This window comes from Syngnathus scovelli, chromosome 6 (assembly GCF_024217435.2).
Source record: "Syngnathus scovelli strain Florida chromosome 6, RoL_Ssco_1.2, whole genome shotgun sequence".
Taxonomy (NCBI): domain Eukaryota; kingdom Metazoa; phylum Chordata; class Actinopteri; order Syngnathiformes; family Syngnathidae; genus Syngnathus; species Syngnathus scovelli.
In genome coordinates this window covers 14037856-14063739 of record NC_090852.1, presented here as the reverse complement: position 1 = coordinate 14063739, position 25884 = coordinate 14037856, and the positions used below count along the sequence as shown (strand labels likewise).

General features: G+C 38.9%; 1 protein-coding gene across 2 annotated transcripts; it reads right to left on the bottom strand.

Annotated features, from left to right (window-relative positions):
• Positions 1-389: 389 nt before the first annotated feature.
• Positions 390-20938, bottom strand: fa2h (fatty acid 2-hydroxylase). 2 transcript variants are annotated; one of them, XR_007482116.2, is made up of 8 exons: positions 20511-20937; positions 7053-7172; positions 4214-4356; positions 3987-4087; positions 3704-3876; positions 3043-3295; positions 2495-2616; positions 390-1456 (listed from the first exon to the last, which is right to left on the bottom strand). XR_007482116.2 is itself a non-coding variant. In XM_049722785.2 (8 exons), the coding sequence occupies exons 1-7, from the start codon at positions 20796-20798 to the stop codon at positions 2549-2551; spliced, it is 1146 nt and encodes a 381-aa protein (XP_049578742.1). In that variant the 5' UTR covers positions 20799-20938; the 3' UTR covers positions 390-1456; positions 2521-2548. The 2 variants fall into 2 exon arrangements, 1 of the variants encoding a protein (XP_049578742.1); XM_049722785.2 differs by having other exon boundaries at positions 2521-2616; positions 20511-20938.
• Between the last annotated feature and the right edge of the window lie 4946 nt (positions 20939-25884).

Sequence of the window (25884 nt, the reverse complement as noted above, 5' to 3'; positions counted from 1 at the left end):
TTGAAACAGCTGACTGGTTAGTATCGTGGGCTTTTGCGCAGTAAGATCTTGGTTCGATCCCAGGTGCAGGAGTGAGCTTTTATTGTACAATTAACCCTTTATTTATTTATTCTTTGTTTTTTTTTAACTCGTGTAGTGTACCTATTGAAGTGTCCATGAGGTGTACCTACACATGTCATCTAAAGCAGTTAATCAAATGTCTGATTTTTATGTTTTAATTGGCGAATATATATATATATATATAGAGAGAACCCTGATTAAAGGGGAGAAAACTCGACACAGGAAACCTGGAGTCCAGATATGAACCCACGACTTTGTATCTGTAAGGCAGATGTGCTAACTTGAACGGACCGTGTATAGACAATATAAAAAATAAAAATACTAACATCCAAAATGTAGACATTTATTTACAAATACATTTGCATAGAAATTTAAAATTGCAACATAAAATACAGGAGAACATTTTCTTTACAATAATATGTTGTCTGTGCCCCCACTTGTCTAAAAATTGCATTTTGATTAGTATTGTGTTTGTGGAGTGTGAGTTAGTCAGGAAAATTCACCAGTTTTTATCAGGGGCGGCCAATTTGCTATTTGCTGTAGACCAAAAATGACATTACAGTTGCCAGGTCTCAGGTCACAAACAATCTTGGCTCAGCTTCAGAAAACTGGTGACAGTTCAGTTGACAACAAGTGGCAAAATGGCCACCCCCTGAGATGGATAAAAACAAGTGGATTTTGACTGATTCACTCATATTCCACAAACGAAACAGTAATCAGAACACTGGGCTGCACAGAACATATTATTACAGAAGAAAAATTGGGGGTTGACTTCTCCTTTTCGCAAATACTATGCATAATTTTGTAAATATTTAGCACAATATCCAGTGCGTGAATCAAGCTGGCTAGTTGTTGTTTTCATCTTGATCAAATAAATGTAAAGATTTGTGTATACTTTATTCCAACAGACATGTGCACAACCTCCATTGGTACATTCACCATCATGACATTGTGTTTGAAATCCATAAAGGGTTTTGTAATGAACATTTTAAAATTGCTATTACAATACCAATACAAATGAAGAAAATATAATCAACTCTGTGAACAGAGGTTGGATGAATTCTGTTTCAGCCACCTCATTATCACAGATTTGAGAAGTTATTGCTGCACTGAATAGGTTTAGAGTGCAAAAGCTGTTATTCCACAAATATTTACAAATTGAAAAAAGCATGAAGATAACGTGCATGTGATTTTCCATGTTATGCATCTATTCTGTAAAATGTGAATCATTCTGCAAACTAGTGGATTTTCTCTGAATTCAAAATATATTACGCGTCAATGGTTTGTTCTGCATTGGTTATCAATAGTGCCCAGAGGGAACGCTTGAGGCTCCGCCAGCTATCAACACTTCCTGCTGCCCAGTCAGATGGTCGGTCCATCGTCATCCTCCTGGGAACTGTGGAGTCATTGCAAGAGGTCGCTCAATGCACAGTTTGTTCTCAAATGACCAAATTCAACATGTAAAAAAAAAAAAAAAAAAAAAGATGCAGACAGACAGCTTTGACCCCAAAGTCCCGCACAGCTGGAAGACTGACAAGCTGACCTCATTCCCTCATGTCATTCTTGCTCGGGCACGTATTTTGACATCATCCATCGTTTTCGAAATTTGTGGAAAAACCGCTGCTCTCTACAGGATGATGCGCAGCTAGAACTATCTAAGAATCTGCTGTACAAAGCATCTTACAAAACATATTTTTATACATTGTAGTAGCTTCATTATTAACCAAAGAAGAAAGAAAATGGGGGGGGGGGGGGGTAAGACTTACAAAAATACAGTGCATATCCATTGAGGCCACACTATCAATAAGATTTTTACTCAAGAGAATCGTTTTACTTGCATTTAATCCAAACTGATGGACGAATCTTCTACCATTGGGAGAACATCCCAAGTTACACATACTTTCCTTGCCTCCCGCCCCGCCACCACGTTCCATGTTCCACGTTCACGCACCGTCTTTCACTTCCTTACTCCCTTTGCTCACTCTGAAGGATGATTTTAGGGAACCGCGTGTATTGAGGATGAGAAGAAAATGAGAGCCTATGATTCTTTGTTGTTGTTCTTATTGTAGTCCCGCGTGGTTATTTATGATTGAATGAAGTCCGCAAAACTTGACGTGTCGGAGTAATGCTGTATCTGTATTGCGTTTCAATCAGCTCCCCGCCCATCTCATGGCGGTCTAACTCGCAAGTGATCTGACATGGGAAGGTCAGTGTGGTTAGAAGAGCAGCAATGGCATGTGACTTGGTTTGGGCAGTGATGCCTTGCGACAGTGAGGAAAAGCACACATCAACACTCACACACACATGAAATAGGAATGCGATGCTGACAGGATGTGAAGGCAAGATGAAATATTGAGAAGATGAAGGGATTAGCTGCATAGGCAAAGCCGTAGCCTCCATTTTGGCTGAACTGGGTGTCTGGTTTGTTTAAGACCTAATAGGAGGGTGCTTGATCAGTACTTTGGCCTTCTCAAGGAGACCTTCGAGATTAGAATTTCTCAGCAGGGATGACTGTGTTGAAGGGGTGGTCCCAGAATGCGGTGCTGATTCCAAAACCTGGAAAGATAAACATTTGGATTAAAACAGTTGTCCTAAAACTCTTTACACCAAGTATCACTTGAAAATTAAATTAGCTCTTCAAGTAAAGACCATCATCCACAAATGAAAAATTCAGCAGAATTTTAAGGATGTGTTTTTAATATTGTAAATAAGCCACTGTCACATTATCTACTTCTTGAACCTTAAAACTGCATCTAAATAAATAATACCTACTTAATGATACATTAAAATGTGTTTAGCATAAACAGGTCATTACAAAATGTACCTAAATAAATTTTCATAAATAAAAAGACTTAAAAGCTAAACCGTAATTGGTCAGTGATTCTATTGGTTACCACTAGAGGGAGCCCGCATACCATACTTAGGGAACAAATCAAATTGAAAGCAGGCAAGTCCACTGAAGTCGGGTTGTGTGGTGCCTACCAGCTCTCTGGTGCTCAAAGTGGTGTTTGACGTGGTAGGCCTTCAAGCTGTACATGTACGAGCCTTTCTTGGGCGACCCATAGTGAAGGTAGTAGTGGATCATATCGTAGATGACGTAGCCGCACAGTCCCCCAACAAACATGGACATGGCCACAATTTCTGGCAGCAGATTATTGAGGATTGTGTAGAAAGTTCCAACCACAAAGGAGGCCAACCCGGGTGGAAAGACCAGCCGAGAGCCGTCGAATGGAGACTGAAGAGATGGGTCATAAAAGATTAAAGATGCGGATGTACATTCAAAAAGTCAACATACTGACAACAAGTGGAAGTCAATATAAAATTTAGATGATGTGCTTTGCCAACATCTACATATTACGTCCCCTGTGGTGGCAGCCATGTGATAACATTTAGAGATTTTGGAATTCTGTTGACACAAAAGGCTCACCTTATTAAAAGGTGCTCCTTCGGTTTTTGAAAAAAGTAAAGGCTTTTAAGTGCGCCTTATGGTGCGGAAAATACGGTAATTTAGAGGAAGGGGTGTTGGAGACATGATACACAGGTGCTTGTTATTGGGTATTTACGGTACCTACATGTGATTAATACTACCGAAATATCATGCGAGATTCCCATTTTAACTTTTGATGCCGCAATTTGTTTGTACCTTGTGATGCTGTCCATGGAGGAGAAAGTGTAGCGTGATGAGGTAATAGTTATGAGCTGGTGGTTTCATGTGAAAGACAAAGCGATGAATACAGTACTCGATGAATGACCACAAGAACCAGCCCATCATGAAGAGCAGTGGGAAAGTGTACTTATGGACCATGACAGAGAAGTCTGTGGACACAGGCGCACAATATTAAAACGGAGGATGAACATGTACCTAAGGTCACATGTCAATTTAGAGAATGAGTGGCATTTGTAAATTTTGAATAAACTTGTGTTACCTGAGGTGATAGGTATTCTGGTGGTACCCTTTGCCAGGTTGGTGTAACAGGACCAACTAAGATAACATACAAGAGGAAGCCAAACCACGGGCACCCAGTACCTGTTATGACAGAGAAAGTGTGAATCTGAGTATTTATCATCTAAAATTAAAAAAAAAGAAAGAAAAATGAAATCTTATCTGTTAACATATCCTTAATTATTTGAAAGTAGGAGCTGCCTGTCTTACCAGGAAGTCTTGGTGCTGGCCTCAAGGAAAGAGTTTCCAAAGAGTCTGATGGGTCTGTCAACTGGCTGATGTACCCAGGCATCATATTTCTCTCCTAAGTGGCCTACCTGCCACGCCAAGGGCTTTCTCCAGTCCACCAAATCCTGCCAAGAGCAGAAGAATAGAGAGGAAGTGATTTCACTAAATCGCCAACAGGTGGCAACAAAACATTAGGAATTGTTTCAGGACCAACTCAGCGACTTGGTGGGTGGAGTAAGAAGTGGGGTTGTCCATCCATCCATCCATCCATCCATCCATCCATCCATCCATCCATCCATCCATCCATCCATCCATCCATCCATCCATCCATCCATCCATCCATCCATCCATCCATCCATCCATCCATCCATCCATCCATCCATCCATCCATCCATCCATCCATCCATCCATCCATCCATCCAAGATGATTTGCAGTTCAAATGACACATAGGTCATTGAAAACATGATGTCCATAAGAGGAGAGGCGTTAGGCAATAGCTTCTTGATTTAATTATCTTGTTTGAATAAAAGAAATATACAGAAAGATTAGACCCCTCTGTAGTGATAGCACAGCTTGTTTGAAAATAGAGTGGACGAACTAAAGCAAGTCTCAATTCAAAGTTAATCGGCACCAATTTGAAATCAAGGCTTTGTTGAATATAAGCTTTCGTAACGTTTAAGCCCACTGAGTGGCGAAGATTTGTAAGTCTTTAGGAAAGTAGCAAATGTTTATCTTTTTTTTTTGTTAAGGTTTGTTCAAAATCACAAACTGTCGCAGACATTCGCCAGACGATTTGAAACAGTTTTAATGGTCACAAACATTTTTTCTTGTCGCAAAGAAATTCTAAACATGTTCAACATTTCAAAAAACTGTTGGCGAATGACTGGCAAACGTTTTTGTGACAGTTTGCGGCCTTAAACGAACCCTGGCAGAAAAATTCATTTGTGCAACATTGTATGAAAAAAATTGCCACAAAAATAAAAGAATAATTTCACTTTTTGTCACATTATAGCAAATTTTAGATGGGCATTTTTTAATCCTGCAAATATGTGAAGCTAGGTATCACCCAAAAAAAAACTTTAAATAGGAAATAAAATCACTACTACGATTTATCTGGACATGACAATTCTAAATTATGGGTTTGGGAGGACATGACACAACTACTATAAACGTGGTCTGCTTATTTGAACATTTTAATCCATATAGTAGAAAAACAAACAATGAGAACATCCTACCTATAAAGGAATGAAAATAAAACTTAGGTAATGTAAGCTCTTGCCAAATATTCATCCCTAATGACCTGACAAACCGGTTTTCTTTATGTCACACTGCATATGTGAGTGTTTTCATAAGTGAAACTGCTTCTTTTGTAAGATTAAAGGTCAAATGTTTGATTTGTATTTGACAAGGTTAGGCTTTCCAAGCTGTTACGTGACTTCATTTAGCTCACTGTCAAATGAGCCCGAATTTGATGTGTTGTACTTGTATATTCCACAAGGAAGAACATTTGGTCATCAAAGGCAAAAGAAATGATCTACTCTTACTGGATGCGGAAAAGGTCACTGTTTCAGGAAAAAAAAAAACTAGGGAGCGTTGCCCTCTCCCCTCCGGCACTAACGTTATTGTACTCCTGAGTATTTCAGTGACCACTCGTAAATAATTATGCTGAATGACGGAAATGCCAGCGTTATGCGTTGGTGCATAAGAACAATGATAACTGTGCTGGGTTCCATGTCCAATATTGCCAAGAGTATAAAATAAAAAGAAACCGGCAGGTTTGAAGACAAAAGCAACTTTAACAGGTAACTGGCGGTGTTAATCGGACAAATAATAACCAGATTTGCCGATTCCTCAGATAGATTTCAATTTTTGTAACATCCATCCATCCATTTTCTATACCGCTTGTCCCCACGTCAGACAAAAATTAAAACCTGTAACTGTATAATTGATTGTTACTTGATTGCAATGGTCATAAAAGTATGTAGAAAGCAATATCATATATATATATATATATATATATATATATATATATATATATATATATATATATATATATATATATATATATATATATATATATATATATATATATATGTATGGAATGCACTAAGATACTAAAGAATAAAATGGTAGATTTTTCAAATGCTGTACAAAGTTATTAAGTGGGATGATCTGAAGAAATCTGATCATTTGGGTTACACCAGTCAGTAATAAATATTTCACAGATAATTTATTAGACTTTACAAAAATGTCTTAAAACAGAAATAAAAAGTCTATTGAATGAAACTATGTATTCTCTGAATGATTAAAGCTCGAAATCAGTTCCTAAAAATAGCATTTAAGTCAAAACTAACTGATAGGCACAAATTTACATCATTAAGAAATAAAGTAAATTACTTCTATGACATTATAATGAATAAAGAAAAAATTGAAAATGATATGGCAGCAAATTAGTAAGATAACTGGAGGAAGTAATTCTACAAAACAGATTGAAGAGAGAGAGAGAGACAGAGAGAGAGTGCCAAACACTCCGGAGATTATCAAAAAAACAAATAGGGACCGTTATGGAGAAAGGCAAGGTGAATGACCTGATGAGCAGTTACCCTTTGCTCACTTAAATGCACTCTGTCACTGGCCACTTTGTACAACTTCATGCAGGCTGGTGTTATTATTTTAATGACGTCAGTTGGAAGGTGAAGTTTTGACACAATATAATAGTGTACTTTTTTTGTTCATTTTTATGTGAGCTATTGATCAGGTCAAGAGTCATCCATTAACGGGACATAATGAAGGATCAAAAAGAGAAAGCAGCTTTCATACGTTTTCGAAGTCCACAGAGCTGCAGAGGTTGTGTGGATGATTCTGGTCGTCATCTTTCTCTGTTGCCACAGCGTTTTTTTCTTCTGTTTGTTTACTGGAGTTCCTTCTCTCACGCAGATTCTGGAGAAAATAAAGGAAAAGAAAAAAAATGAAAAAAATTCTGCTCACATTAAAAGCCAACAGCGCATCATGCCCTGCAGGGAGATTGTAGTGTAGCCTAAGTTTCCATTGTCACTGTACCAAAACTAGTGGAGAGGTAAAGATTCAGATGAAGAATTAAAGGTCAGACTGAGTTTAAAACTTTTAGTATTCTGACTTATCCACTGACTGACTTATCTGACTATGGAATTTATGCACAAACCCTAATAAGACTGATTTGCTTACCGTGAGTTTCTTCCGTTCATGCATTTATAAGGCATGATAAGCATGGCTTTCTGTGGTTTAACAAAAACAGTAGAATTTATCTACAAGCAACATTCTTCCTGCAAAAGTACACTCAGATTAGTTTTCCAGATAAAACACAAAGTTAACCTAAACTAAACATCACACCTTCGATGTTTGCCAATAATTTCACACTGGCCAATACCCTAAATAATTATTAGCATTGCTATGATCTGAAAACTTGTGATATACTTCCATGGCAAGGAAGTATTTCCTGTTTCCTCACCTCTGTCATCAGGTGTTTGTGACTTAAAGATCTGCTCTGATTTTCAGATATCCATCGCCGTTTTGGTTTCTTTATTACTTTATTAAGATGTATTCTTTCACTGATTCTTCAAGACGATGTATTTGGTCAGAATGTTTGCCATTTATTGTGATTTCACCTCATAAGACAAACATCTTTCATAAATCTGACCTGCAGGCACTGAAGTGATGGAAACTGTTATACATAAAAACAGTGTCGTATTGAATGAGAATTAGTGATAGTAGTTTTTTGGTGAAATAATTTTTTAATGCTGTTAATAAATACATTTGTTTTCAAAAAGCTTCTTTTGAATATCCATGCTTTACTACCTACTAAAGGCCAAAACCTTTTATGCAATGACCTTTACATGTCGTTTATATTACTTCAGACAAACACTACATCCATCTGCTCCTGGTTGGGCCCCCCGGTCAAAATTTAGAACCCAGTTCGGCCCACAAGTCAAAAAGTTTGCCCACCCCTGTCCTAGACAAACAGTTGGATGCAGTTCAGTAACTAATTGTTGGTTGGCATCTAAAGAGTGCTTATGCACATTATTCAGTTGTGAGGCAACAAGTGAAACCCCACAAACGAGTGGGCCATTGTCACATTGGAAATGACGGCAATCATTCTATTATGTTTCTTACTCTGTCCTTAAGTTTTTTTTTTGTTAACTCTTTTTTAACCTTGACTGCATTCCTCCGTGTGCGTGTGCATGTGTGTGTGTGAGTGTGCTTGTGTTTGGTTAATGTTTGGTTAATAAGTGACTAAGAAAAGTACACCGCATACCGGTTCACTCGAAATCGTACAGTAGATTTATGTTTCAAAGTTGAGGGGAAAAAACACAAAGGCTAATATTGGATGATAATGTTACTGGCAAGAAGAAGGTCAATGAGAAGGACTTATGGAGGGAGTGGAGGCAGCAACAACACTGGCTTTTTTGTGTCTGAGAAGTAGAAATCTAAAAGAAAACAAAGGAGCTAGTTACTGTAGAAGAGGGTAGTGATTATGAAGCCTCGTACCATCACAATGCTGACACTGCAGTGGGCCACCGAGGGCATTGGAGCAGAGAATTCTAAACAGTCAATTTTATCAAAAGGAAAAGGAAACAGTATATCAAATATGAATCATAACTGAACATCTGTACAACCAATTTTACACGTACCGATAAACACTTTAAGTTTATGCTGCTGCTGCCCTTACTTGACAGCACTGGTAAATTTCAACTTCTTTTATCATCAATACCATATTTTTTATGTTCTTGTTATGCTTAATACATTATATCGGGGCTCATCTTATTTTCTTTAAAGTTCCAAATGTGCATTAGCTTTACTGTCTATACAATTGTCAACACAAATGACATGAGTTCTGCCATCAACACCATTGTGACAATTAGGGGTGCAGACAAAAATTGATTCTACAAAGAATCGCAATTCCTAATCGATTCAAAATTCTATATAATCAATTCTAAAATGCTTATATTTACGCCCACTACTCAGCCACCATCGCGCACGGTTAGCTTGCTGTCTGAAAGAATACAGTATGCAAGCACAGAGCAAACGGTTCTGCCATTTAAAAAATAAAACATAGCCACAAATGTTTCAGAAATTGAGCAGGATTCGTTAGCTTTTCTTCTACCCCACATTGCCATCACAGTTGCACACCTTGAAGGTGGCTCATTAATAAATTACTTATTAGTGTGGCAGCTATGACTGCAATGGAAAAAATCATCCATCCATCCATTTTCTGAACCCTTATCCTCACGAAGGTCACGGGCATGCTGGAGCTATCTCAGCTGACTTCCGGCAGTCATCGGGGGACATCCTGAACTGTTTGCCAGCCAATTGCGGGGCACACATAGACGAACAACCAGCCGCACTCACAATACTACCGACGAGCAATTTATAGTGCCCAATGGAAAAAATACATAACTGAAATTGTTAATTTGTACACGTCTGTAGTAGTCAGTCCTAACAACATGCAAATCCAGGACTATTCTAAAATCAAAACACGACCAATTGAAATTCTGTAGCAAGTTAAAACAAAACACTAGTATTGATATAAAACCTTATTTTAGAATAACTAGGCAGCGTCGTCCCAGAGCTTGTCTATGACAGGTTTTGTTCAAAATGTCCGTCGTTGAGCCAGGAAAACAAAGATGTGGAGTAATAGTAAGTTCTTTATTTGCAAGATCTTGGCTTGTTTTACGGCAGTCAGTACACAATGCACTCCAGCAGATGAAACAACAAGGTCAGACTCCAGATCAGAAAGTTTTACACAAGCAGGAACACGGAAGGGAAGAAAAGGAAGGGCAAAAGAAAGAAAAACATATCCTCATAAGGCAGACAGTTGCTCTGTTATCACCTGAATGTCTTGTTATCTACTGAATGTTTTGTATCAATGTGTCATGGCGTGAATGACGTTATGTGTAATGGAAAAGTTACCAAGCTGTGTGTGCGGTGTCTGTGCTCGGATGGAGCAACTATGTTTATATAAATTAATACGAGTATTTAGACATTGATGTTGCTCCCTCTTCACAGGCCAAGTCGTTTTCAACTACTTGTAACTAGTTTTTTTTTAATTAAGTGGTTTCTAATACGTGTTAAAACAAACATTGCTATTGCATTAACATGAACGCCATCTTTATAAATCATGTCATGTTGTTTACATTGATCTAGCCCACGGCTGTAAGACAGCTGTTCTGATTAATGTGGCTAACCCTCACCCATGTAAACAGCAAAGTGGAAAAGGTCATGTCACAGTGGATTCAATTTGAATGACATTAAAAAAAAAAGTCTAGAATTTCAATTTATAATGCAGAATAATTATTTTGCTTGTTGCTGATACACATTACCACACCTCATGAAAATGTGTGAGGAAATATCATTGGTAAGATTTTGAAAATGATGCCTTCCTCACACTGAGTTGTATAAACACCTTAAGATATTCACCTTTGTACACCGTGCCCTCACTCTTTTCCGAGGATGTATTTTAAATGTGACGTACGCTAGTTTTGAGCATTGTGAGAACAATGTCTTCTCTGCTGATTACTACACACAACCATAGGACTGTTCCCTCATTCATGAATGAATGTGACTCACTTGCACGTCCTTGTTTTTAGAAACGTTGCAGCTTTCAGAGTTAAGACAGGAATGAAACGGGATTGAGAGAACATCAGATTTGTCTGAATACTGCTCATTCAATAATTACAAGAGGATTTTGCGTCAAGGTATACATGAATAACTCCATCATTGGTTATGGTATAGAGATATAAAATAATTATATCAATGATGAGTCCGCTTAATGTATGGGAAGGAATCTGCAGGTGAACATAGTTCACAGTTCTTTACGATATTTATTACACAAATTTATATGTATCTATTTTAATTCAAACTAATACGTATGTAGCCTTTCAAAACATAGTATATATATAAATATATATAAAATCTGTCAGTATTAGAACAAGGTGCTTGAGTGCAAGCATGTGATCAGCCTTGAGCAATGGCGATTGCTTTGTGTCACTATTAGTAATATTAGTAATCAATTGCCATTGCTGAAGGCATTTAATTGAAGCCAGCTAACATTACTTCATCACCTCAAAGTTCCGCTATTAGCCAAATGTTACAACCTGCTTTGCACTTTTCCACTCCGTGCTACGGTTACAAAAGCCTGCATTGTCTGTGGCTTTTTACCTTCCTACCTATTGCTTTATTTAATCTTCTAACTGAAAGAATCTCACACGTTAATCTGAACACATGAAATTGAAAGCATATTTCGATGGAATAAAACATCAAAGAGGCTGTCATAGACTAAATGTCATTTTCAAATATCAGCAGCCATCCCTGATTATCTTTCAACACCAAGCGCACACGTTTGCTTGCTTGATTTAATCCTCTGACTGAACATATACAGTGGGGACAGTAAACAATGGAAGCATGACAATTCTTTTTTTTTTTGTTATTTTTTATGATCTGACTGAAGTCCTTTTGGGCATCTGACCTGTGTAACATTTACCCAAATGTGGGCAGTCAAAAATCATGTGATTTGGTGTGCACGTGAGTGAAAGATAAGTCCTTATGTCACATACCTGAAAGAACCAATCTGACCTGAATGACCAGTCTTCCAGATTCATAGCCTGGCTGCGCGTGTTTGCATGTGTACACACACACAAGAATCAGAGGCTGTCTGTAGCTAGCCAATTTCAGCAAGCAGTGTCAAGTTACCAGAGCCGTTACCATCAGGCGTCTCATTTTAGATCGTCTTTTCAACCAATTCCATTACATCAAATAAAGTTGCTCATCTCCCGAATTTAAGAAAGAAAACTGATCAGGATTATAAGAGTTACAGAAAAAGAAAATGGTTCGAATTGTAAGACAATCGGCTTATTTGTGTTATAAGAATATTCCTTGGATGGTATAAAATGTAATGTCATGCAGTTTCCTGTGACAACTACCCAACAAATACAACAATATGGATCACGATACAATACAAGCTGCAGTCAGTACAATGTCGGAAAAAGGATTGGATAGTGAAGCCAATACCCACAGGATTTACACATTTCAAATAAATACAGAAACCGAAATCTCCTAGTCTCTCTCTCTCGAGCTTGATCAGGTGTTAACTGTGGCGAGAAGTAAAGCCATCTGAGGCCTTCACCTGAGAGCTAAGTGTCATGTCGGCAGTCTCTATGGTAGCAAAGGAAAACAATACCTTGGGTAATGTGGTATCACCATGGAGCAAACTCAGAGCTGCTCTTCAAAATTGCAAGAGACAATTCATACTGTTGGGAATAATATGAATGTTGAAGACGTGATCTAATCTGCAGGCTTCTTCCCCTTCACAGGGGTTGTAACAACCAATCATCTTCTTCCATTTTGCCCTCCCTGCTCTACCTATATGTGCCGTGATTATGGTAAATGCTAAAATCTAATCTACAATTCCAGTGGCAACTAATGCTACCAATAAATGTTTGGCTGTTGATTGATGAAAATCACTAAATTCTTTCAGATATCACCAGACCCGGCAGTTTCTCTTGTCATTGTATTATGGCGGAGGACAATTGCATCATTCACAAGAATTCTACGCAAATGGGAGTCTGCATTCCACTCAATGACTTGCTCGCCTGCCAACATTCCATACACTTAATATATTAACACCCACCATGATCCCCTCAATGCTCGGCCCCGTGCTCCTACGTTGCAAATTTATTGCACTGTTTCATGTGTTGATGATCTCGTTTTTGCGATGAATATATTTGTATCAAAAATAAATCTCTTTTGTGATTTACTGAAATTGGTTTGATAACGTGCTTGCAGGGCTTTTCCTTACTATGTCATTTGTTCAGGCATCCACAGAGTCACCCATTTGTAATTCTGGTTGCTTCACAATGTCTGTACTGTCATACTGCAGTGACTGCAGAAATGTTCTGAATGTCAAGGGGTGAATAGTAATTACAGGTAGAATTACGTACACTCATGTGCTCTGCGTTTGCAACTTTTATGACACGCAATGTGTTGAAAGTTTTTTTTCAATTTTAGAAAATCCATCTTTGTTTAAAAAGTGCAGTGACGTTAACTGAAAATGTCAAAAGATTAAGAGTTCCCACTTTCTGTAGCAAATGAAGGTTTTACTAATTAAATTTTGGTCTTTCGCTTATCCATCATCCACTTATCAGTTTTCTGAACGCTCAAGAATGGGCCAGTCATGCAAGCTGGAACCGGGATTTGAACACGACTTCAAAACGGCAAGGCGGATGTCTGAACCAGAAACCACGTGTTGCACACTTATCACTTATTTAGGGGTAAATTCTTTCATTCACGCTTAACCCAGTTCCTTAGGCATCTATGTTATGCACTTTATAGGCATGCCAAGTCTCCCGTCTTTGCTTCTGACACACCCACCTGTGTCACCGTGTGAATACCCACGCCGCCGCCAAAGAGGTGTGACCCATTGAAATCTGAGGATGCCTGCAAGTCTAGGATTGTGGCGTTTTCCTGAGACCTGACTCCATTTGGATGCACATGTCAAACTTTAAATGTGAAATTGGTTTGCGTATGGAGCCGGAAGTTACTGATCATCCTTTTTTACCCGTGTAGTTATCTCATGGGCTACTTTGAAGAAGCATATGTAGGCTATTTGCATTTAATAAAAATAATGAAAGTAATTCAATCTGTGGACTGTGCTCATGACTGAATGTATATTTGGGGCTGTTCCATTGTTTAAAAGCAAGTGAGCTTGGGTTGTCGTTTAAGCATTGCTTAGCAACGCTTTGTGCCACACATGAGCACTTCACAACCGGTGTATGTCCAAGTAAAACAAATTATTTAAAATCCAACTCTTGTCTCTTGTATTCTTGCACTCTTAGGATAGCTAAGATAGAAGCGCAACTGATAGAGAAGACCACTTCCTATTCACGTGGGGATCAGCACGCAATCACTGATATAATGTTTCTTTCCTGTTGCATTCAGTGCTTTCAGAAAGGGCGATGTCTATCAACTTCTGATGAAATTTAAACGAGTTTAGCAGAATTTTAAGACATTCGACATCGATGGCCAAAGTGATTGTAACATATGTTATTCAAGCAGCAAACAGGCAACATATTCAATATAAACTCAATTTCTTATGGACGCACAAACATTTAAGGGAGAGAAATATGGTTATAAAAAGGAATTTAGAGGAGGAGGATGGAGCGAGTGTTCCCGAGGACAGATATCTGCACACACTGTTTGTCAAAATGGATGCGCTGGTGTATACTGAGCCCATGATTGGTGGAGAAAATTTACCTTTGCAGTTTTACGTCCCAAGTTCGAATAAATTCACCCAAAAATTAAAAGCAAGTTAAAGCAAATGTAATATTACCCTGTCTGAGAATATTTGTCATTTTTCACACGTCCTGAGTGTTGTTAGTCACCTAAATGTTGAACAGAGGCTGTGATGTATCGAAGTCAAATTCCTTGTTTGGCACACCCAAACATGGCGAATAAAAATTCTTGAATCTGTTCAGGGTCATGGGGAGTGCTGGAACCTATCCCAGCTGACATCCGGAAAAAGGCACACTACACCCTGAACTGGTTGCCAGCCAATCGTGTATTGGTTAAAGGAATATGCTAAAGTCAGAGAATTATGTCAGCACAGATACATAATACTTCTACCCGCAATCAAGTGGCTGCACCCACAAAGTTTGAAATCGAAGGTGAAAAAAACAGACCATCGAGACTGCCAGAAAATAGAAAGAAGAAAGAGTAGAAGAGTATTAAGACTAGCTGTTAAGTTGTCTGGTAAACAGATTATGATTCCAAAACCTTCTTCTTGACATTTTTTCTGTAGTGACGCAGATCCTCATCACAACCAGGTGCTCCTTTATTTGTGTCTGACAACAGCGTGAGTTTCAGGTAACGTCCTAATCGGCTATTGTTCTTTTTTGCGTGACAATCATGGCTCGCCTAAACTCAGCACAGAGCGCACGCACACAGGATTTTTTATTGTAAATATTGAACCTGTTTAACATTTGCCAACCCCAACTGTTTTCCGAGCAGTTCAGGAAGGGGGCGCAGATTGACAAAATACACCGAAAATAGCAAGAAAAAGGCGTAGCGACTTCTGTGTCAACAAAAAAATCACTCTGTCCATTCCTACTTTAAATATTAACGCAATTTTTCATACGTTTCCTGTTTGAGCTGTTATGCTGAGTTAACACCTCTTAATGGAACTGCAATATATCCTTCAGGCATCCACATATCCTCCAATAAAGACAGATTATTCCATCATTTCAGAGCACGTGTTTTCTTGCACGCTGATCGAATTATCAATCGACATAAACCACCCCGCGTAGCCATTGTGTAGCATCATACAGAGTAACAAAAGAGGAATTTACATTAAAAGATGAACACCAAATGTTTAAACTTTTCCAACCTAGTTTTATTTTCATTACAAACTAAGTCTTTCTGGTTCTGAATGTAAACAATCATTGTTTATTATAAATGTCATGTTGTTGCCAGTGTAAACAGCACCCCCTTTTTCATTGTAAACCTGCCCTAGGGTACCTGCATGCCTCCCACAACACATTGTGGGAGGCCCAATGTGGGAAACAAACAATATTAAACCATTTCTCCAGAAATAACTATGTAATGAGTGTGTTGAGATCCTGTTTAGATAATGATCACCGTCATGGAGACCAATGTCAAACCCTTTACTTAAAAAATACATGGTGCAAAGTGCGAATTGCATGTGCATCCTCACTTTAAATTTAAACTGCACCCAGGTTAACCACAGACTATTTTCCCGACTGACTTCTGTCAGGAGGTTTCGCAGTATCCACAGCAAGGTGTGCAGATTTAGGGTCAGTTTCTCCCCCCTGGCCATACAACTGTTGAACCCATACATCAAATAATCCCTCCTCTAACAGCCACAAACTACAATCTCCTCCTCTCCCATGAGATTTCTGCTGGACTAAAGATTTATCATTAATGCTACAATGCTGCTAAAACTATGCTGACAGTGGAATATAATCACTTTATTGTTGTATTCATGCTCCACTATTTTCTATGCACCTATTCAGTTTATTTCATTCATTTGATACTGTGAGCTTTTGTCACATTTTGTTGAATATAACATGCAGTGATTATATGTTCTTTGAGTGACAATAAAGGCAGTCTATCCTGTTTCATATGATCCTCCTTGAGATGGTTCTGTTGCAGAAAGGCAGAATGGATCATTGACAGAAAACATTTTAAATAGGGAAGGGGAAAACATTCTTGGTTGTGGTATAATATAATGTGATTAGCCTCAAAATATATATTTTTTTAAATATTTTTTGAGTACTTCTCAATGTTCTGAGTCATTAGTTTTCCCCTTTCCCGTATTTTTTGAACATATTGGAAACTATTTGGAAAACAAAAAAAAGTCAATGATGGTTGCACGCAAACTGTGTTATGTGATATACTGATTTCCTCTTTTGTGTATGTTGCAACACTTAGTCAAATGTGGCTATATTCAAATACACATGTAATATTCCATCGAGTGTCGACATCATCCTCCAGAACATTTGATGGTTTCAATTTGCATGTCAATTTGGTCACAGTTAACTCATGAAAGTATCTGTTAAAATAAATTGACTCTTGAATAAGAAAAAAAAGAAACATTCACACGAACAGTTAGATAAAGTGTGCCAAAGAAATGTGGAATAATAAAGTGCTTTGCCAATTGTAGCGCAACTCAATTACGTTTATCCAATATTGGAATGTTTCAGTGACTCACTGTCATGACCAACATTGTACTATGCATCAGCTCATCACTGCGGAGGTTCTCATTCTCAATGTGTCTTTGTCATCCTTAAAACAAAATTGTGAAAACAATCTATTTCCTCAGCCACATTATGGGGTTCTCAGCAAAAAAGGCAAACTGCTTGGGCTAGACATTCTTCATTCCACAGCTGACACAACCATGAAATGCTGCTGTGAGGAACACAAAAACTGTCATTTTGAAAGGAGAGAATATATTGTGTAGACTTTAAAAATCAAAACTCTGGACTCTATGGGGAAAATCTAACAAATAACATGACAGCACTGGATAAATTAATACACCTAAATCTTGATTTTACGCAGACTTTGGGATCCACAATTTGGGAATCGTGTTAACCCGAAAGTATGTTGTTGGGCAGCTGAAGGGGTCTGTTTGCTCCACAAGTATGGAAGTCTGTTGACATTTTTTTAAAAAGAGAAGCAATACGCAGATGACAGGCGGATTGAGTACGTCATTTTGATGCTATGTGAATTGAATGGAAGAGAGAATAAAGCAGCCACTTATTCTATTACTGTGTCTGGCCACGCTCTTTGATTAAAAGAGAATAAAACAGCTACTTATTCAACTACTGTGTCTGGCCACGCTCTTTGATTTAAGAGAATAAAACAGCCACTTATTCTACTACTGTGTCACGCTCATTGATTTGTGAGTGACTGTGTGGATGAGGTGCTACCGCAAACCTCTCCCTTTCCGAATGAAAAATGATCCTTGCTATCCGTAATATTGTAATAAAGCAGTCAAGTTTGAAAGTGATTGGTTAATTCTGAACACAGCCAAATAAGAGGATGTGCACATATCTCAGTAGTTTCATTTGACCTCTCTGCCATAGCGTGTATTATTGTTTTTCAATAGAGTTGCACAGGTCACAGGTCAGGGAAATAGTTGGCTAGTTACAAATCCCTGGACCTCGAACAGTCATGTAGACTGTGTCTACTGATTGCTACTTGTTTAAAACTTGGGGATAATGAAGCATTGTCTCAAATATCTCACACTCACATCAGCTAAAATGTGTGACACATGACACTTAATGACTAATGACTACTGTACAGTATTTTGTCCTACTTCAAAAGTCCGACCGTTATTGACATGACATGACATGACTTGCAGTGACAGAAGCAGTGTGCTGCATAGACACCAAAAGCAGAAGCTAAAAGCTTGCAGCTGCAATTATATGAAACGGGTGGGTAATCCACAAAAAGAAAACTCAGCATGTAAATGCAAGTGCAACATTAGACTAGACAAACTTCAAATCTTTTTAATTAAATTTGTCACTAAATGGGAAAATGAATGGAACTACTCACTTCTAGTCAAGTCATCGGGAATATATCAAATAAGAAATAAAACAATAAGAAAGTAAGAAATATGACGTGATGAGAAGGAATGTTAATGTTTAAAACATTTTTAAAATTGTCATCAGCGATAATCTCCTAGTCACTCGGCACCCACCCTCTATATGCAAAGTGCCTGGTATTGTTTCTGAAAAACAACATAAGAAACAATCAGTATACTATTAAGGCTACACTGAGCAGCACACTATGGGTTTCTATTTGTCCTCACTGGGACAAGACAAACCAGTTTTTTCCTCTACTTTGCTCTTTATCTCTTTCCCACTGACACCCACCGCTGAATCATTTACACCGCTGACACCCCCCCCCCCCCCCTTCCCACACACACACAACCATCCCCCACCCGACAGGTTTACCCGATCACCTATGCACTCCTCCCATCTGCTCATTGACGTTACGCGTGTTTTATACCAGATCCCTCCCTGTGCTTCTCCATTAACAAACATCTCATCCCTCCCCTACAATCAATAAAAGGAGGAGAGTAGGTACACAATGCCTGTTGCCCCACAGAAACGTGCGCTAAAGTCATTTGTCTAAAGTCAATGTCATTTAAAAAAAAACATACAAGGATCTTAAGGCAGGGTTGTTTAAGGAGGCATTTGGCTAATCTGTAACAACTTTTATCAAGCATTTAGGGTCTTATTGCGTGCTGTCATCCTGCTTGCCCTATTTTACTTTTACTAGTTTGTTGGCCGCGAATATTCCTGGAATGCAATTGTGACTATTGTCCATAAAAAGTAAAATTGCTCAAAACTGAGTGGAAAAAAAAATCCTGAGGAACGTGTATTTACTAGCATGTAGCTTATTGTTAATTTAAACCCACTAAATCCACTGTGCAGCTATTTAAATTAGAATGTAAGACCATGAATTTGAATACGACTTGTTTTTTCCACACAGAAACTTAATATTCAGAGTGGATGAATTCTTATTACCGCTTTTACTCTATCAATCCTTGTCACTTGTAAGGGATATGTATTTCATTGAAATTTCATATTCAAAAATAAAAAGTTGATGAATTGGCATTTAAACTGCAAAGCAGAAATCCATTGAAACTCAACTGTTCGTCTGCCAGTCCCAGCCAAGTGATGCACTCCTTTTTGCCTCAACTGCTTCAACAGACGAATAACACAGCTCATTTTCAGATATATCTTTATGTGTTCTTGAAGGTCATTTTTGACACAGATTGCTGAATTTAACTCCCCAGGCCAAAGTGAAAGCCTGTCACGAAGAAGAGAAATAAAAATAGCGGTTTGCATTATTTTATTGCAATGTTTTTTCTTATTCAGATTTGTTTCAAGACTACAGATACAGTTAGACTTCACTTTAATGGTTAATTTAGTTATTGCATTTGTGTTGTTTTATCACAGTAGATTGGTTTATTTACCTTAAAAAACAGAAGCCATTCATTTACAAATGTGATTGCACTTTAGTTTACATATTTAGATGTTCAGATATTAAGATGTGATAGACAGTTTTTGCATGATTTGAATGAGCAAAATATCATGCTTCTTCTCTCGAACATAGTTATAATCATTTGTTTCAGATGTACTGTAATTATTTTCTGTATAAAAATTAAATTTGATGTTCAAAAAGTCTTTTTTCAAACTTGAGTCTTGAAAAAGAGGGAGTCGTCTTATAATCAGGGTCGTCTTATATTCGGGCCAATGCGGTATTTCTGTTTGGGTAAATGGCTGGACCAATTGGTATAAGGCTGTGATGACATGCCATGACATGGAAGATCATCAGGTGTGCCGCTGTAAATTGTTCAATTTCACTTACTTGATCTGAAAATTTACTTGGTGAATTTACCCACTACTAAATATTAAAATGCTCTTTCCCTCGAGGTCAATTAAAATGCATTGCATATTCACGTCTCACTGCGAGTTCCTCTTTCAACTAACGTAAAATATGCGCCCTGGGTCAATAAGGGTTGGGAAATACTGGTTTCGATAATCATCGAAACCTGTATGTCCGTATGGCGCTTTAAGGACGCAGGGAAAAAGTTGGCCAATTACGTTGCTTAATTGTGAGCTACTCGGGGGAGCATGGCTGAAACTGCGATTTTATTTTTATTTTTTTCCTGAGACCACCGATGTCAGCCAAACTCGCTCTGAGACAGCTGCTGCTTACCTGAAGCTCGTCTGTGTCTTTGCCGCTGTGTCGGTCCAACTCTCCGATGTAGTATTGCTCCATCCACCGTCGGGCATTCTCCGAGTGTCGATGCGGGGGTCCCTCCAACTCCTGGCTCACGTCTTTTCCCGACCTGCTAAGGATCAGCGCTTCCCCTCCTGGGTGCATCCGCAAGAAGGCGGTCACGTCGTACACCCGGGACCCGAGCAGCACCCAACACGAGTCCTTAGTACAGTGTCGGGTCACCTCCCTCTCCGTAAAGAACCGGGGGGATGTGGAAGGAGACATCTTCCAGTGCAGATGCAGGATCCACCTGTACCGGGGGGGGGGGGTAAAATTTCAGGGAGTATTTAGAGGGAAAAATAACTCCGAGGGCCTGTTGTTTAGTGAGTTCAACTTGGCAGTTGACACCCAGACGCTGGAAGACAAACGTACGGAGGGAGGACAAAGTTGAGGGGCGGGGTCAGGGAGAGGTTCGCCGGCTCAGAAAAACGTAAATTCTATACGCAGTACACCCATAAATGCGCCACTCGTCAACTTACATCCTCTTAAAGATTAAAATAATCATTGCATGTCCTCTATTGAAAAATATGTTGTTTTGAAATGCAAAAAACAAACATATAATACAAGTTATGTTAGCAGGAAAGAAAAATAAATGCGTCTTTTTGTGATCCTAATTTTCCCAACCGTCCATGAATGCACCGTGACACCGAACCACACCTGTCGCACAGGTGAACGCAGCCAGCCTCACTCACGCACTCCACAGCAGCTCGTCGAGTTTGACAGGAAGCTCCGACTCAGCCTTTATGGTATCAGCCATTGAACGACGAAACTTAAGGAAAATCCGGTCAGATGTTCAACATACACTACCAACGGACCTGAAAATTGACATTTCCCCCAATATCACTCTCCAGGCCTTACGTAGATAAAATGAAATGATGAATGAAAAATGAAAAAAAAAAAACGCGTGAATCGGAATTCTGAAGGTGGCACGGGAAGAAAAAAAAAACTTCTTTCGCAATGTCGCTTTGTAGACTTTATTGTTTACGCATTTGTCATCTTTATTATATTACTTATTATATAAGTGTAGAAAGTCGTTTCCACGAGTCACCTATAGAAAAAGAAACGAGATTAAAATACATGGCTGGTTCCTGCAAGCGTATAGGAATGAATATACTGTATGCTGTTGTTTTTGGTTCTTTACTTCAGCGCACATCTTACGTGCCACAATTGCTGGGGCGTTTTGAGTGCGGTAATTGGTCTAACAGCACCTCCCGGCGGATTTTGGCGAACTTAGTTAAGGGGTACAAAGAAGATGAAGGAGTAAATATTACGCTCAAAGCGATTTTTAATATGAATATGTACCCCTCCATGTACATTGAAGAAAAACTTGTTGCATGTGTAAAACAGTGGGATAGTATAGAATAGAGAATAGGTAGGACAGTGTAGATAAGGAGGACAGTGTAGAACAGTGATTGTCAACCGGTAGTCTGCTGCCCTCTTGTGGTCAGTAGAGTTATTGCAGGTGGCAAAATTGGAAATGGAAAACAATTGTAACATTTTTAAAAATCGAATTGATTTATTATTTAGACCTGATTTATTTTCCAGCTAATTTTGTGAACCATTTACCCATCCAAATTATGTCAAATGTAGCTGAGATTCCCAATATAGGCATACAGTTGCAAGTAAACAGCCTTTATAGGGCTATCCTCCTTTGGTGCAAAATAAAATAATATTCCGATGAATATTATTAGTCGATGAATAGCATCCTCACGTAGTTTACTTGGAGATCCAGCTGGCATTTGTGTGTGTGCGTGCGTGTAAACAGTGAGCTATTTTTACAAGTGGCAGGCGAGCTAGTCAAGCGGCCCTTGGGTGCTCGTAGGTGTCCACGGTGGTGACACCTGGTCTGGGGACACCGAGTTGATCTCTCCTATCTCTGGGGTTGAGGTCACCGGGGTAATTAAAAAGCTCCTTTGTGTCCAGGCCCTGGAGGCAAATTAGAGCGACCTACAGACTGGGAATTAAGTCTCCATCATCAGATTTGTTGATGGCGTTTTCTCTCAGGTGGATGAACCTGAATCGGTTGCCAGCCAATCGCAGGGCACACAGCTACGAATTCACACTCGCACTCACACCCATGAGAAATTTGGAGTGCTCAATTGGCCTACCAAGCATGTTTTAGGGATGTGGGAGGAAACTGAAGTTCCTGGGGACAACCCACACAGGCACGGGGAGAACACGCAAACTCATGAATTCATTGTAAAATGTGGATGCTATAGAATTTTTTTTTATCAGAATAAAATGATGTTGAATAATCATCTCTCTGTGTTAACACATTTAAATTGCTGAAGGAGTACCTCCATGTGCTTGCTCAATGATTGTCTGATAGATGTGTGTAACGTAGACAATGTGTAACGCCCTGATGCATCACTTTGTTCAGCAATGACATCAGATACCGAGTGACGCTTGCTTCCCTCAGCGCCCTCCTCCGTGTTGTCCGTCTCAGCTGATCTTTTTCCCTCCATTTTGACATCCCATCCCATCTGTCATGTCCCATCCATGCAGAACATTTTACCTTATTTGCTCCCCTTTCATCTCCTTTCCTTCTTTTGCCTCATTCCCTAAATTACAACTGCTTCTAAAAATACCTCACCACAAAAAGACCTCTTCATCAGTTCGTGTCAGTGTTTGTAACATGAAGCTACCTGAAGTGCACGGGCGTGTGCGATGTCACTGTGGTGATGTCAGAAGTAGGTGGACTTTTGGCTTCGAAGGGTGATTGGCTGATCTTCTCTCCTGTTCATTTGTGTATCTATAAGAAGGCTGCCGTCCCAAACTGATGACAGTACTTTATTGAATCAGGCCTTAACTTCATCATCATGGCTACTTTTGTTCATGTAAGTATGCGGACATATACGAGCTGATGTAAAACGTTTTATATGGTTAGGAAGTTAGACTTGATGTTTTTTCCAATTTGTGCTAGTTAATACCCGAATAAGTTGTTTTATCATTTGCAGTCCAATGTACATGCAATGTGTTTTTTCACATATGCCGTGCATGTAATTGGGCAATTGTTCGTGAGCACCATGATCAAATGTCAGTGCTGTAAGAGTGGAGGTTTAGGTTTCTGTTGGAGCAGGTGATTAAATCTACTGCCATTCACACTGTCCATGCAAAAGGGAGGCCCATTCATCCGTTTGATGTATACATTTTACATAACTTGCTTTCAGGGTGGTTTAACTTTGTTACCACATAATGAGGTAATGTGATTTAAAAAATGATTAATCCTCAGTATGGATTGGCATCATATTATGTTTCGTATTGTGGTTGCAATTTACAAACGTATACATTTACAACTATAAGTGGCTGGCGGTGTAAAACTTAGTGTAAAACATTTCTTACACTATCACGTCACAGTTATAGAACTCGACAATGCAATGAAAAAACTGTTTAAAAAAATCTAACAGCCCACAGCTGTGCCACTTACATCATCCTGTGCAGTTTAGTCATATTGATCTTATAAGAAAACCATAATATAAAACATTTTTTAGAAATTCATGATAACACATGCAGATTTTTACATGTTCAGATTACTTACTGACTTGCTCTGACAAACCAATCAGATCATGTGAAAATGCCATTATGGGCCAGCTTGCAAATTTAAATTTTGATTGGGCAAAAAAAACAGCTCATAGTTACTGATATAGTAGTAAGTTACTTTGGCTAGACCTACTAGTTCTGAAGGCCCTGGACAGGTTCAATACATTAAGGCTGAAAGTTTTTTTTTTGTTTTTTTGCATGCATGCATCTAGGCTCAAAAATGTATTGGATCATGTTAAAAAAAAGAAAAGACAATTTTGTGTCCCTTAACACTTTGCCCTTTCTTCTTTCTGTGTTGACAGTGTGCATCTTGTTATGCGCACAGCAGCGTTCAGCCCCTGCACTTGTTTGGCAAAGGTCCAGATCGGGGCAACTATATGTCACTCTTTACTTACCGAGGTCCTCGCTATGCCCCACGACCATGCCTGCCTCGCCACGCTCCAAACATGACGCTGCGGCAGATCTGTCACATGCTGAAGCTGATGAAACAGGTCAGGAAAAGAGAAGCTGCTGCAGCCAGGTTAGGATCACTACAAGTCCGTAAATTCTATCTTGAATTATGGTGAATTATGGTGTATATTTAAAACAGATTTTTGATACATAACAACACGCACTGTGTTGATGCACGCTTTTAAAACATGCCGAGTTGTCATGGATCAAACGTATGGCACAGGCCAGAACCAGCCATTAAGGGGGTCTAACTCTGGCCGTGAGATTGCGACGCAACTTTTCAATAAAAGTAACCATTTTTTGAATTTTCCCCACTGGGGGGCGCCCTAATGACAATTCAAATGACAATTTACCACTTACCGTACTGGCCAAATATAAGATGACCCTGATTATAAGACGACCCCCTCTTTTTCAAGACTCAAGTTCGAAAAAAGGCTTTTTGAACACCAAATTTAATTTCTATACAGAAGATAATTACAGTCCATCTGAAACAAATGATTATAACAATATATTCGAGAGATAAAAGCATGTTATTTTGCCTCATTCAAATCTATGAGTAATACGTACATGTTTTGTTGTTGTTGAGGCCAAGGGAGTGTACAGTTAATAATTAAATAGTGTCATGTCACCACAACAAACATTCAATCACACTTGCTTCTCTAATTTCCCAACCTCTGTGTCCGGTTTCTTGTTCTTTACAGGAAACAGTTGTGTGCCGCCCCGACACCGGTCTCCTCCGGCACCAAGTTGGAGAGGAAATGTATCCCGAGCTGTATCAGACACAAGCGCAATGTAAAACGTGCCTGCTGATCCACTAGTCCTTAATGATCAACTTTACTTTACTTTTTTTTTTGGGGAGGGGGGAATCCTATTAGTCTTACTATCCCTGAAAAGACTTTTTAAAATGTCCATGCCCCGACAGCATGGGAAACAGTTCATGTAGAGCCAATTTAAAATCAACTTCCCTCAAGTCTGCCAGAGATCGGGTCACATTTGTAATGGCTCTGCTTTGTTCGCAAACCATCATCCGATCAGATGCTCTTATGTTCGAAACAGCAATGGATCTGCTGGTTTTTGGGTGAAAGCTAATGAAGAGGAAATCATTTGCCACTCTCTTCGCATGAAGTGTTGTGTTAAAACGTGTGTGAAATAAATAAAATAAATAAATAAACTTCCTGCATTGTCAGTCTCACATTTTATCTTATTTAAATATAAACATAAATACACCAAATTGTTGCCTATTCAATTACCGTATTTTCCGGACTACAAGTCGCTCCGGAGTACAAGTCACACCAGTCATAAAATGCATACGTAATAAAGA